General features: G+C 40.5%; 1 protein-coding gene across 7 annotated transcripts in view; it reads right to left on the reverse strand.

The window, feature by feature from the left end:
• Window positions 1-15,571, reverse strand: part of ARMC9 (armadillo repeat containing 9) — a 59,734-nt gene that overhangs the window by 7,698 nt on the left and 36,465 nt on the right. For 4 of the 7 annotated variants that reach the window (XR_005602653.1, XR_005602652.1, XM_039556982.1 and 1 more), the window contains 4 exons: window positions 11,259-11,363; window positions 10,022-10,137; window positions 4,861-4,985; window positions 1,347-1,476 (listed from right to left, as the gene is read on the reverse strand). Coding sequence is in view for 3 of the 7 variants with exons in the window: in XM_039556982.1 (XP_039412916.1) it covers window positions 1,347-1,476; window positions 4,861-4,985; window positions 10,022-10,137; window positions 11,259-11,363 (476 nt within the window). In the remaining 4 variants the exon portion in view is untranslated. Of the gene's footprint in view, window positions 1-1,346; window positions 1,477-4,860; window positions 4,986-10,021; window positions 10,138-11,258; window positions 11,364-12,030; window positions 12,109-15,571 lie in introns of all 7 variants that reach the window. The other 3 variants (XR_005602651.1, XR_005602650.1, XM_039556980.1) reach the window with 1 other exon arrangement.

Below are 15,571 nucleotides of genomic sequence, written 5' to 3' on the forward strand. Positions count from 1 at the left end.
ATAGGTTATGTAGAGAATCAAAGCATCTCACTAAGGTGGGGGACAAGGTGCTGCCAATTTGACTTGCTTCTTGGAAGGAAAGCCTGAAAAATAATATCCCTCTCTCCACCACAAAGCAAACAATTTGGCCATAAATTTTTATGGTCTATTTGTATTTCTATTATGTGCTTAGCTACTTACAACAGACAACAGAAATAAACCAGTAATGCTGGGCCAGAGGTATGACTACTAAGCACTTCAGCTGAAACCAGTGATAATTTGTTGGCAATGTATAATTTCTCAGATCTCACCATGGAAACAGCACAACTGGAGAAAAAACCCAACCAGACAACCAAAGCCACACCAACCCCCCAAAAAACCCCAAAACCACACACTGGCATGTGTAGGCCTGAAGGAAACAAAGTTCTAGGCTTAGAATCTTCCAGAAGTGCTAGAGCTGTAATTGACACAAATAACCAAGCACTTCTGAAAAATCAGGTGCATAGAGAGCTGGTAAAACCTTTTCTTTAACACATCTCCACCCATTCTGTGTTTTAGTTCTGGAACGTATTTGCTTTTAAAATTTGTCTACACTAACTGTTTAAAACTTGGCCCAATCTAATTAGCTATAGGAAAAAGCTGTTAATGTCTGAAGGACACATGCAGGCCCTGAAAACTTTGGTAGACTTTGGTCCAATTGCTAATGAATTCCTAGTTCTCATCCAAGATATAACATCACAGTTGTACACATGACAAAGGCTTCACAGTGGGCTCAAGCTATGAGCAGGAAGGAGAGCAAGACCTTTCATTTTACAGGAATAATTTCAAGGAAGAGTTGAAACCCATTGCTGGGTGATCTCATAACTTTGCCTCCTTTGCTACACCTATCTAGTGGATAAACAAGGGACTCTGGTTAGCAGTGCTAGCAACTCAGCATGTTTAAACACTCTTAACCCACTTAAATGCTTCATTTTTCTTCCTTCTGCACGTTAATTCCTGTCCTGTTCCCACACTCCTACCTATTTCTTTACTAATAAATTATTTTTCATGGGCTAGTGTTGAGTCATCTAAGGAAGCAATCAGGAAGTTTTATTTTCAGAAGGCTGCATTGAGCATGCATGTGAAGTTCATTAATAATGCCTTGCTTGAGACGTCTCCCATTCTGAACCAGATGCTTAGAAATTGAACAGCTGCCTCTGGCACAGCAAAGGGTATTTTGTTTGGCAAGCACCACTACAGCTGTCTCAGGCCAGACTACATCATACATCAAATGACTTCACAGATTGTCTTTACAGCAGCATGGAATTAGCTGGTAAATCCTGTCAGACTCCTCTCACAATTTTAGGTATCCTCTGGATAGATCTTACCTGTGTGATTGACCATTTACTTTGTCCTCAGTGAAGTCAGCAGATCGAGAAGACAAAGTATCACCAGCTGGGATGTGTTGGTCCATTCTATGGCCTGATGAGAATACTTCAGATGGCTTCATTTCAACTGCTGTTTAAAAAAGAAACACGGTTCAGTGAGCTGTCTCTTTACAGTTTTATTAGAAATACAATCAAGTCACAGTTCCTGCTGTATGAAGGAAAACATGAGGTTTTGCCAGGCTACTGAGTTCATGTGGCAGAGTGTATTATGGCTCATCACCTGCACAGAACAACTGCAAGTTGTGATAATTCCAGCCCCTTGCAGTTGGAAAATAAAACTGACTACACTTTGCACTTGTAGTGGGATAGGAGCATGTAGACGTCCAGTAAATGCACATGAGCTATGTCCAATATCTCATTAAAGCCACAGGAACACAAGCCCTTGCAGCTGTCTGTACATATCCACAGTAACAGGGCCACTGCACACAAAAAGCAGTGGTTTACACTTCTGTCAGACTCACTTTCTGCCTTACACTAACAGGGAAGTGAAGGACACTCAGTTTGCTTAGAATCACAAGGCTACTGAGATGTGCAAGTTCAATGAAAGTTTAGGGAAAATCCCTAGCTCCATTCCTGCCATGCTCAGGACAGGCTGCTGTCCTTGTTTGCTCTCTCATGCTGTTAAGAATGCAGATCAGGTCACTCTCAGACAGGCATTTCGCTGCCCAGCACATGTTCTGTCTGGCATTCAGCATAATAAGCGTAGTAAGATGACCAGGTTCATCTCTGGTCTACAAGTTTTCTGCTCACAGGAGACAAAAAATAAGAGTGCAAGAATTATTGATTCTTAACCAAAGTGATAAAGGGGAAGAGGATGGACCCAGACAAAGTCAGACCAATTTAAGAACAACCAAATACTTCCAGGAAGACATTAAGAATGATGCTCATTTTTAGAAAACAAAAGAAGATCAAGTTTTCTAGAGGCTAAACTTAGCCTCCTTGAGATAGATATGACCTTGACGAGGCTAATTGCTCACATGAAGCTTTTATTCTCTTTTTTCCACTCTTTGTCTCTTACTGTTCGTTTCACAACTTGGCTCCATGAAACTGAGTCCCAAAGTACTCATGGGATACTGGAAAACACATATTCTGAAATAAGCAGGTTCTTGTAACCTTTTAGATCTGATACTGCAGAATGACCATCAGATCAAAATCAGAAGTCATTAAATAGCATATTTATTGCACAGCAGAGATGTTTGGCAGAGCATCATGAGAGTCTCTAGAAGCAGTACCATTATTTTTACACATTTCTGTTCCCTGCTGTATCTTAGAAGGCAATAGAAGAGAAAGGGCTTATTTTCCACTGCCTTAAATTAAAGCCTTTTCAATTTAAATATTACAATCCCCACTGCCTTTTGGAAAAGAGATGTTCAAAGACCCAGATCAATTATCATCCTGCAGAATAAAAGTCCTGTCACTGACATAACAACCAGGGGGTCCAGCAGGGCAGTCTCTCTTTTCTCTTCTCTTCTCCTATACCTCATTTCTAAATCCCAAAAGATAAGAAAGACAAGTACATATGCCACTAGCTACTTGAAAAAGCCTGAAACAAACCTCAGGCCATCTTTCAAGTAGCTCAGTGTTATTTTATAGACCGGATTAATGCTAGGAAGAATTTCCTCCTTCACACACAAAAATTATTTGTCCTTTTTCATGTATAATGCATATGAACTTGCAATATGCTGTATATTCTGATCTCAAAGATTTTTCTACAGGAAAAGAATATAATCTAGTAGTCTTATTAGTAGCCACCTGCTACATAATTTTGACTGAAAGCAGTTAAAAGACTGTTTTAAACAGAGGCTACAAGCAAAGTTCTGATAAAATGAAACATTTAAGCTGGCAGAAATTTCTTCAGCACGAAGGCTTTAAATCAATATTCATCAAAAATTAACAACATTTACTTTGCTGATGGACTCAGGCTGCCTGTTTAAACCTCTTCACAAATCTCTACAAAGCAAACTATCAGAGCATCAGCAGCATAGCAAAAGTGACAGAAGTGCGTTTATGCATCTCACTGGAAAGATATAAAAATCTGGTTCACTTGGGCTTTGGATGGCTGCATAACGCCTTAGAAATTGCATCCAATTACACTTGAAAACACCAAATAGGAACACCTTTGAAACGTGCTTGGCTCGATTTCCTTTACAAAGCATGGCTATGTAAAAATCCGTTCTTTTTCCCTCTCTACAGGAAAACTGCCAAGTCAGTATACTTTTTCTTGGTTTGCAACCTTTGCTGGTGTGAGTTGTTGCCCTTGGCCAGCCAAACCCCCTGAGCTGTACTCAAGGTGTTAGAGTGCACAGGCGAGGCTGAGAACAGCAGCTCTCATTGCTCCACAACAGCAAGAACTCCTGGACAGGAGCTTCTCCTGCTCCTATCCCACGGCTTCCCTCCTTCAGAATGTTACATTTATCAGTTCTGGGCATTACGCAAGCAAATTCCTGTCTGCAAGACCTCGGTTACTTTTCTCAGAATCCTTTTCATTTCCTTTAGGAAATTCAAAAAAGTAGAAGAGAAAGTAAAAAGTATGCTATTCCTTTACTGCTTCAAAGCATATTTTTCAGAAAAGAAAAGGCACACTTTGCCTGAACTTATTAATAATTCTGTCCCGGATATGCTGCAAGATCCTTTATCTAAGACTGCTGAACATTTTGCCTTAGAACCGTAATTGGAAATGTTAATGAATCCCTGCAGGAAGATTCAAACTCCCACATCCAAAGTTCCATGATCTCGTGGATATCAGAAGTTCAGCAATCAAGTATTTCAGAAGGCTATAACCTTTCAAATTCCATCACATGTTTCCGAACTCTCGGGCCCAGCTGAGTTTGCATTAATTTCAGCTGAAGCTGCAAGGGCAGAATCTTTAGCAGCATCACCCACAATGCAGCCACACAGCACCGGGCTGCCCATCCTCCACAGCCCTGGATGGTCTGAATGCAGTTGCAAATCTCAGCAGATAACTGCAGCTGCTTTCAGCTCTACCACAGAGATACAGCCAACAGAGCCTGCAGGTGCCAGCAGACAGTGATTCATTTAGATCCAAACAAGGGTATATTTGATCAAGCAAGGGGCTTTGCCTGTTGGGAAGTGCACTGTCTCTGGCTGCAGCTCCTTCCCTGGACAGGGGACATTGCAGAGTATCCTTCACACATCGGAAGCCCTGGGCTTGATCCTTGGCACTTCCACAGGAAGCAAGATGGAGCAAGGCAAGTGAGACCATTGGTGTCTGCTGACCACATGTTACCTTCTGTGGCCATTCCTTCAGCTCAAGCCAAAGTCAGCCATGTGCCCCAAGGTCCTGCAGACTGACACGGGCTCTATAAACAGAGGGCCATTTCCACACTGCACTTAAAAAATCCCCAGTCTACAACACACAATCCAGGCCCCCAACACCTGCCCCAGTCAAGGAAGACATCAGCAATTAAGAACAGCATCCACAGACCATCCTTACATGAAGGGGAAATGCAGAGGTCAGAAATGCTGGACTGGCTCCCACCACAAAGAGAAGAAGGACCACTCGGTGGAGACTGCAGCTTCTCATCCCTATTGTGACAAGAATTAGTACTGGTTTTTTGCCTGGAGGAGAAAGGAGAATGCAGGGTGAATGCTTACAGTATAAAAAGTTGCATCAGAGTAAATTCTAATTTCTTCTAATTGCCTGTAATGAGATAGTACACATTGAAATTATTTTATATTTCACATTGGAAACCAGTACTAAGGACATAATTTAACTGCTTGACTGTAGCTCCCCCAAACCAGCTGACATCAGACCTATTTGAAATTAACTTTTTTTCCTACTGCAATAAAAGAACCAAGGAAAGGAAATCATAACTCCCTGCAGTCTGAAGACCCAAAATACCACCATGAAACTTAAAGAAAAAGACTGTAAAAATGGGCCTGAGAGGTTTTCAATACTTAGCTTGTCCAAGGATTTAAGATTTGCTTCTAAATATTACAAGGATTTCACTTTAAAGAGCAATATGCAACACAAATTTAAACAAAGTAGGCAACAAATAGAACTCTTGATTTCACAAGTGAAGTGGATCAATGGGAGACTGAAGCAGTTGAAGAACAGGGCAGGGACACAATTGCTTAGTAGTAAGCAATAAAACACAGCAGAAGTGAGAGGGGTGTGAAAAGAGGGTGAAAAGAAATTGGCAGATCTGGAAAGCTTCCCTGCCCAATATCAGGTTAAGGTAACTAAACTATACTTCTAGTAAAAAGGATGCAGTCCAAGGAGGCAGTTAATGATTACACAGCTAAATCAGTTTCTAAGGAAATAGCTAGCAGAATATTAAGCAGTTTAGGCCCCCCCTGAGTGATCTCAGCCAGTGAGTCTTTAAAGAAGGAGGGAAAATGAAAAAAAGAAAAAGAAGGCAGCTTTCCAGTATTTCCTCTCAGCTCCATACAGCAAGAGCTTCTCCATACAGGGATCCCATGACAATTCATCTGAAGTAACTAGAGCCTTGTCTGCACTGGGAAGTCATACAAAAATTAGCATGGAATGGCTGCTACATGTGCAGTGGCTATTCTGCATTAATTTTCTGTGTGAATACTTCTATTCAGCACTAGAGATCTCCACACCCCCCCCTCCTTTTGGAGGTATGAACCAACCACTCAAAGAGATATGTTACAGTATCTCATCAACTGCTTCCTCTTTCATGTTTTTAAATGGAATATATTACATTGAGTCTCACATGAAGAACTTCAAACAAGTTATATTCACTTCAATTTTGAATGGAAGCATTTACAAAAATTTTTATATAGTTTAACCACTCTGCTGAATACAAGACTTCAGATAATTCAGATGAACTGTCCTGGACTGTATCCTGTAGACAAGCTGTATCCAGGGCAAAAGTATCTAACATTTTTCATGACATTTCATGTGATACAAGCCACTTAAATTATTTAAAGTATGGAATACATCCAGTTCAGATACTGCTTTCAAATTAAGTTAGCTAAGCTTTTATTGTCTTCCTCTTGCAATAATTTCCAAGCAAGTATTTCCTTATTTAGTAAATGATTTTGTACTAAAATTAGAACAGCATAAAAGCCATCAAAGCTTGTCCTTTTCTGCTGCAAAATGTAGTTTAAGAATGTCTTCATCTACTCACTGCAGTTTCCTGCACACAAATTAGTTAGATACAAAGGACAAACTTCTCATTCAGGGTGGTACCACTTGTTTCCTGCTTAAAACATGGGAGCACCAAACATTTATATTATTTCTACCACTTGGGCAGAGCAGGAGGGAAATTAATTTTCACATATTTTCACAGTGTTAGATTTCTGCTGTTTACATTTCTCCTCTGTAGTTTGCATAGCAAGGCAATCTGTAAAGGCTCCTTCACACCATCAAACTAACACTTCTCTTAGACCAAGAGCTACCAGAACCAGCATGATGGAAATGTGTTTTTAATTTGTATCCAGCAGTGACGTGAAGCCATCTTGTAGAGGGCACAAGCTGCATAACTGAGAAGATTCAAGTTGTGCCAAAATACGAGACTCGCGTCACTCCAGGATCCCAGGATACTTAAGCAAACACCCTGCCTGGGTAGATGGTGCTAAAGAGAGGCAGCAATTGCTTCCAGAGATTATTTCTGATGCAAGAATTGCAGTGCAGTACCACTCCCACAGGTTTAACACCACTTTTTTTACTTCCCATAGGAAAGTCACTTCATTTTCACAAGCTTGGTTTTCTCTCCACTTATAAAGCAAGAATGTAATGCTTAGACACCCCAGTGGTAATGACAATTTATTCCTGAAAATATATTTTCTAAATAGGCTGCAAGGCTGCCCGTCAGGGACTGAAATGGTTCAGGAAGAAGGAAGAAGTTTTGCCCATTATGGTAAAAACTGTATAAAGAAGCTACTAGCACAGAAGCCCACCCCTCCTTGAAGATGCTTGACTGGAACTTTGGGCTGTGAGCTAAGCCACCTAGATAAGATAAAGGGGACACTATTGTTCAATCTCTCAGGTCTAGGGAGAAGCAAACAAGGCTGAGGCAAACAAATGCATCCACAAGAAAGCCAAACGCAGCAGAGAATCATCCCTGCCTGGGTCTGCGGTGGGGGAGACCACAGACCTCAGAGGCCAGGTTTACACAGACTCCCCCACAACCGAGGAGGGAGGAGGAGGTTTTGAGTTTGTGGTGTAACCTCTGGTCAGAGGCAGTGAACACCCATCCTCCCTTACACAAACCGGCCCAGCTGTGAAACCCCCAACCCCACAGGCCACATCCACGGGACACTGATGTGGGAGGCAGCTGAGGGGGTGTCATAATCCATCAAAGACCCCCCAAAGTGCTCCCCAGACTCATTCCTGAGGCCTTGCAGCACAGCACTGCACGTGATGCAAAGTGATGCAACAGACCTAGAGTCTGCTGCTAGAGATTGTGTCAAACTGCCCCCACACCCGGGGGGAGGTATTTGGGCATTCCCACCTGGCCTGAGCCTGTATTAATCCATTGGATTCTGTGCTTTTCAGGGGACCCTCACCACCCAGAAGACCAGAGCTGGAGAGGATCAACGGAACGTCCCTGGGATCCACGGAGTGGTGATATTTTCTTTAGTCTGTCTCTGTCACTCTCTTTCTGTATTCCCACCTCTTTTCTATTTCTTTCTCTTCCTTTTTCTCTCTCTTTCTCTCATATTTACAATCAAATAAAATCCATACTATTGACTTTGGCATATGGTCTCTTTAGCACCTTAATTGGGGCAGAGGCATTTCTAATAACTTTAAAAAACAGACCGTAATACTGCCCTAACAGCCAATTCCACACAACCAGTACAGCTCTCCAAGCCCACCATGGGTAAAACACTGTGCAGGTGAAGTGGGACCTTGAATTCTAACACTGACCCCACAGTAAAGTGGTAATGTATATTTAGACATACATTAGCCAGTCTAGATTTTTAAGGCCTGCAGTTCTTTTAGAGAACTGCATGAAAATGATTAGATAATCACTATTTTACTAATAAGAGCTAATATATTAATTAGTTGCTGCTTTCTTCTGACACACAAACACACACATTTAATATATAGGGAGAGATATAGCGTGGATGTTATGATGGTGCAAAAAGTTGGCCACTGTAAGAAAGGACACAAAGTCAGAACTCCAAATCCACATTCTGGCAGGCAAAGTAGGTGCCATGTTCAAACAAATGCCATTTCATTCAGGGCAGTACTCAGAAGAAAAAATAAGATTGCAAGGCAAGTTCTGCCCTGGGATAGCCAAAAATTCTTCTGCTTTGCAAGTGTGTGTTTCCTTCATCTTGCTTTTTAAAAAAATAAATGTCTTCTGGGGCTCTGTCCATGCCCAGATCTGATATGTTACACTTGTCTGTTCTAACACCCTGGTAATGTGGTATGTATAATCCCATATGAATGGTACACCTGCCAAAAAGGTGTGTTTGGATGACTCAGGAGGGCTCCCAGTTGGGTCACTTGCTTGTAGGAATGCTAATGCCAGCATGAGACAATGGGAAGCAAGATAAAGCTGTGACCACTCCATGTCCAAAACAACAGACTTCACTCAGAGTCAACTACACCTGTGCAACTACAGCCCAAATCAGTTCTCACTGTCTTCTGTACCAATTTTCCACACTAAAATGAGGAAGAAATGTATGTTAAGAAATAGAAAATATGAACAGGAAAGCAAAGAGTGGCAGGGGATGACATGAGACAATCTTCAGGACTGATGTGTAATTTCACTACACTGTTGTGTTTCAGGGTGCCCATTCCTTTTAACATACTTGCCTATACCAACCCTGTGAGTTTTGAGTATTATTATTATTATACTTTGTTAGTCTTGTAGTCTCTCACATTAAGTATCCACAGAAATGAAAACATTAAATCCTCACAATAAACATGCCTGTCTCATAGCTACCCAGACTTGATCAAATCCAAAGCTATGCAACTGAAAGTAAAATAATCATTTAAATTTGGGATCTCATTGGTATTTTAGTTCCTCAGTCAGGACAGTGAACAGGACAAATCTCATCTCAGAAATTAAGATATACTTGCTCTAACAGAAGGCAGAGAATATTCAAGGAGCTCTACACTGTAAGACTCCTTTATTCCATTTACAATATGCCTTCTACTCTGACCCAAATGACACCAAGAGCAAAGTGTCACACATCCTTCTGATGGAAGATGTGTTTTCTTCCAAAGCAGGAAAACCCAACATAACAAGATTTTTATCTTTCCCATTTTCTTTTTCATCTGTCTCTTATGGGTGGCTAACAAACCTCCCCAGAGCAATATCCTTTGTTGCTTGTGAGGTGGAGCATTGTGGATGCTTTGTGCAACTTTCCAATGCAATATATACGAGAAGATGCAAGAACATGTGGGAAATAATGCAAATTTAAATCAACCTGATCAGTAAATATTTATTCAACTACTTCGCGTATGTGACCTCAGCCAATGGACCTTTCTCTGCCTGCAATATTCCACTCCTTTTTTTGAAATTATCCATAATGAATGACAATGGCAATGCCACTTTTAGGTAGGGAAGGTTTAGTTATTAGGCACTGTCGTGGGTTTCTTTTCTTTGTTGTTGTTAGGCTTTTTAAAAGAGCTTAAAAAATCCAACTTGGTCTCATTTGTTTGGACTTACATTAGATATGCAGCTCTGTGATAAGCTGGTGTCACAGGTCTCTGGACAGGCTCATCTGTACTCTGATGGACACCAGCAAATTGCTTCTTCTTAGTTTTTGGAGTGTGAGTCATTATCTGATACACAGGAAACAAAGGAAAAAAAATAATGCAGTGGAAAAACAGGTATCTGAAACCATAGAGAAAAGTCTATTGAAACATTGCAGCAGAAACTAAATCGCATTCTGGTGTCACTGGATAAAACTGACTGGAATCACTGTAGGCTCTTTCATGACATCTTCTCTCACATCACTTTTTCATCATCAGGATTCTGGACTCTTGAATCCAGAAGGCATAAGTCATATTTACAACAGAATGGGTTGGGTTGGAAAAGTTCTTAAAGACCATCCAGCTCCAACCCTCCTGCCATGGGCGGGGCCACCTTCCACTTCATCAGGTTGCTCAAAGCCTCATCCAATCTGGCCTCAAACACTGGGGCAGCCACAGCTTCTCTGGACAACCAGTGCCAGTGTCTCATCACCCTCACAGGGAAGAATTTTTTCCTTATATCTAATCTAACCTACTCTCTTTCAGTTTGAAGCCATTCCTCCTTGTCCTATCATGACATACTCCTGTGAAAAAGCTCCTCTCCAGCTTTCTTGTAGCCACTTTTAGGACTCAAAGCCCACAATAAGGTCTCCTTGGAGCCTTCTCTTCTCCAGGCTGCATAACCCAACTCTCTAAGCCTGTTTTCACAGGAGAGGTGCTCCAGCCCTCTGGATATCTCAAATTAGTCACAGCACACTAAATGGCACTCACACAAACTTTATGCTTTTTTACTTAATAGCTTTTTGCTGCTTGAAGTAAGACAGACAATACTTGATCCGGCACAACGCCTGCAGGAGCAGTTGACTTTTCAACTTTTCTTTTTTTCTAAAATAATTTCAGACCAGCAGAATGTTCCAGTATTAACCTGCTCAGCACTTTGCTTTGTGTGCTCACAGAGTCACTGGTGTAGCACTAGAACCCTAAGGCTGCCTGTAGCTGATTATTAAGCCACAGCCTGACCGCTCCCTTCTCACACTGCCTCTGCTTCTCCTGAGCAGCAGCTCATACAGAGACTGTGAAAGATTCAGACTGCTCTGCAGGTAGCACCTGCCTCTTCAAGCAACAACTTGAAGAAAGTGGTGAAACTACTGAAGTGAAACACTTAACCCAGGAAATTAATTTGTTTCAAGATTCTAAGGAGCGGTACTCACTCCCAAGTACTCGGTTGTTAGCAGCTTCTCTCCTGAAAGCTCCCCCAGCTGAGGCAGCAAAACCTCATCTTTGTCCAGATCAGGCTCCAGGATGTCACGGTCCTCCTGCAAGGCAACAAGAAACTCAGGTGTGCAAGGAAGCTTTAAAGCTGGTAATATGAGGCTGGTACAAAAAGATTGGAATCAATATTTCAGGATAAAAATATCATACAACAAGGCAACAATCCTCTGTTCATTTTATTCCACAAACCTCAAATGTAACCAAGTAAAAACTACCAAGAGTTCACTCCCCTGTGCCTATTTCTAGAATAACTATGGATGATTCATCTTTCATGGGAGCTCTGCAGCTTCTACAGATCAAAAAGCCAGGAAATTTTGAAGTTTAAGGGATTCCTCCAGCAAACCAAAACCAGTAGTACAAGAACAAGACAGTATTTTTGCTTGTGTTTTATTACTAAAAAGAATACTCTTCTGTCCTGCACAAGATATCCTAAGACAGACCCACTACAGATGAAGAAAACATTCTTTGCTTTTGAAACAGGTTGTGACAGTAAATGTAAATGACTGTCAAAAACAGTAAATGAGAAAAAGTAAAGGAATTATTCTAAAAAAGTTATATTGTAAAGTTATGTAGAGAGCCTGACATAAACTCCATTAAAAACAATGATCACTGCACTCTGATGAACTCCAGAGCACAAGGAAAATGAAAAGCAGTTTCACTGTAGTAAGATTTAGATTCAGTTTTAAATAGTCACAATCAGCTCTTAATTACCTGGAAAGCTGGGTATGTGTGAAAAAGAAACCAGATAATGGCAAAAGGATGAACACTTGTAGACTGGGCAACGATCACCTGTATTAAGCAAAAAATAAACTCCCTCACCACCAAGAAACCACACTCCAAAGTCCACAATATACTGTATTTTGATGGGGGGGCAGACAAAGTTGCAAAGATGAGCTCCATAAATAGGTCTGGTGGGATTTTTTTTACATGATTTGTTAATGTAGCCAATCCTGCTCCCTGACATTACTTACTACCAGGTAACCGAGCCTGAAAGTGTCCCTCATCTGTCTCCTTGTACGAAATAAGGACTTTTCCCGATGTGCCATCACTCCAGTGCTGAAATAACACAATAGGTGCCCTGTTCCCCACTGCTCCCAGGCTGCAGCAGATGTTGGCAGCAAAGCCCTGTAATGTAATGGCTTGAAGCCCTGTGATTAAGCTCTTTCCTTTGATGTACTCTGTGGCTGAAGTGTATTTTCACACCACAGCTCTCTGATTTTATTGCCAGGTGCTGAGTGACAGTGGATCAGAGGGTGTCTGATAAATTGTCACTGTACAGTCACCGCACACAGCTCCAGCTTGTAACTAAACTTTTAAATCAGAGCTACAATATCACATATTCACTTTTACAAGCAGCTTTTCAAGATGGTCCAAGTCAAATAAAAAGCAAACGCAAAGATCAAATACTGAAGATAAATTAAGTTAGTATTTAACAGACCAGTCAAGAGAATACTGAGCACCAGGAAACACACACTGTGACTGTGGGTGTCAACACACCCCAGAAGGCTGACATCTCAAGGCTGGGTATGTACTCCAGGAGCCAGTGTATCCTAAGCTCTACACTAGTTAATTTAAAGCTCACCAGACAAACACAAAAGCCAATTTATTTCTGAATAACAGTACACACAGAGGCATTTTTCAGATGGTTATATGCTCCAGAGTCACACAGTACAGAATCTTAAATTTCTGAATGTAAGATGCCCTTAGAAATTCCAGAATTTTCCTCTAACAGGCTCAACTGCATCTTGGCCATGGTGTTTAGGAGAAAGTAGTCATTACCACAAGATCTGCTCAAAGCCAGGAGAGAATTCATCAACTCTAAATTAAACACAGATAAAAGCAAAAAAAACCCCATGAAAGATAATTGTAACAGCACTGGGAACATTTGCATGCTCTTGTAAACAATAAAAGCTTGAGCAAAACCTGCAAACTGAGGCTGCATGAGAGTGTCTTTTTATTGTTTCTTAAGTTATAAAGGTATGAATAAACGTATTGAGCAACAAATTCTAACATCAGCAAGCAGTCTGAAAGCATGTCACTAAATTGGCAAAACTGGCAATATATGGGCATATCCTGAAATGCATTCAGTCTGTAGTAGTTTAAAAGTTACATAAAAGCAAGACTTTCGATAAAATTTTCCAAAACTTTCTGTTTTGGAAATGATTACAACATCAGATGTTATCACAGAACACCATTGAGAACAATACCTCACTGCAATTCCAAAATACAAAAGGGTTCCAAGCATTGAGGTAGTGAGTCAACAAATCTTTGTTTATTTAACAAAGTTACAACATTATGCATTATGGCCCTGATATTTGTAAACTATATTTTCTAAACTGAGGGACTAAGAAACCAGATGTCCTTGTGGCAGAACAGAATTACAGTTCCCAGCAGCAATAAGGATTCAGAATGTGTTGCAATTAACGTTACACTAAAAAGTTTCAAACTTGGCTTTTCTTTTTAATATAATGGCAAAGCTAATGAAAAACTGGAATTGGACAGTTCTCTGTTTCAAAGCCTACTGTTACTTTTTGAGTCAAATAATAAGAAATGCCAGAAGTCCATTTTAATCACATTATGGCCCAGTGGCAAAAATGCATTTCAAAATTACTTGACCTAGAGCCTTGTCTTTGATGGTGAGCAGCAGTAACATATCTAGGGGGTAGGACTGAACAGAATTCACCTTCCTTTCATTCCCAGGAACAGGTAAAGTGATGGAAGTATTCAACATTATCATGCAATTCAGTGCCACACCTTTCAGGAAGGAGTTCCTTATCTATGTGTTTTCCCAACCAAACACACTATCCTTTAAAAAAGTATACTGAAATTCAAGTAAAAGTATTATCACCCTGGATTCTCACCATACACCCAAGACACTTGAAGCCTTGAAACATTAGTTAAAAGGTGTTAAAGTACCATTTTAAGCAAAGGTAAGTTTTAATGGTTAATCTCCAGGAAGCCCACAAGCATTGATTTTGGGTTGGAGGAGTGGAAAGATTACCAAAAACTGACTTCAGGACTGTAGGAGGTGAAACAATTACAATAATCTAATCTTATTAGAAAAAGAGGTTTACTGTATTCCCTTAGAATAAAAAGGGGAGAGCTGATCATTAAATAAAACTTCTTTGTAGCGCTAAACTTAGAATTTCCACATAGCTCTAATTTTAGGCAAAGGGATGATTAGTTCACCACCTATTGTGCCACAAGACAAAGGTATACACAACACAACAACTGGATAAATAATGCAACCAGTGCAAGGCTTCTCTGGACACTGCCAGGAAAAGGCTGGATCCTGCAAGGTGCTGCACCCCACAGCGACTGAGAGCACACCACACCTGTTACACAGTCACGATATTTGCATTTTTATCTGCTCTCAAAACATCAGAAGTTCAACATGCACTAGAAAATGCACTCTCTCAGGCTGCAGTAACAGGACAAATCTTAGACTTGGTTTTCCCCAGTCACTGTCATTCCCATTACTGTGCAATGAGCTACTAGAATGTGGACACAAATGACTTAAGTTTTATGTGTCTTACTCTTTGTTGGTTCAGGACAAAAACCTTGTATTTTGTCTAAAAACATGGTTTTCACTAAATATGTTCTGCAGGAACACTTCCAATACAAGAACATTTTGCAGTTCACTAACTCTCCATGTCACTGACTTCTTCAGGGCAAAACACATACTATGAATGTATGTGCACACATACACACACCTAAGTATGCACAAATACTGCTTCCAGGACATCTACCATAGCTGTTCTTTTAAATTTCTCAAGCAAGGCTTCTCAATAAAATAAAAATGCAATGGGGTAGGTTTCTTTAAGAAAAACCTCCAACGTAACTGCTGACACTGTATTTTCAAGCCCCCACTGTGCATTTATGGCAATGCAGAAATGGCAACACCACCAGTGAAGACTGGGTATGGCATTTCCCCCACATGATTTACATCTTGCTTTGATTGTTAATTTAGGTGATCAAGTATGTTGCGTTGTCTACACCCATGGCTCTATGAAAACAGCTTCTTAAAAGATGTTGAAATACTAGTATAAAATGCACTTATTAGCAAAGAAGGAAATACACAGCTAATCAGCTTATATTTACTATGACATAGTTTCTCATGCTTATTTTATTTTATTTGCTCATGGGATTTATTCCTTATTTGTAATAACTGTTTCCCTTTCTTACATTCCAGCAATTTATTAATACATTTCAAAGTTTCTAAACTGCAAATAAAGTCATACCCTGAATAGAT

This window comes from Corvus cornix, chromosome 9 (genome assembly GCF_000738735.6).
Source record: "Corvus cornix cornix isolate S_Up_H32 chromosome 9, ASM73873v5, whole genome shotgun sequence".
NCBI lineage: Eukaryota > Metazoa > Chordata > Aves > Passeriformes > Corvidae > Corvus > Corvus cornix.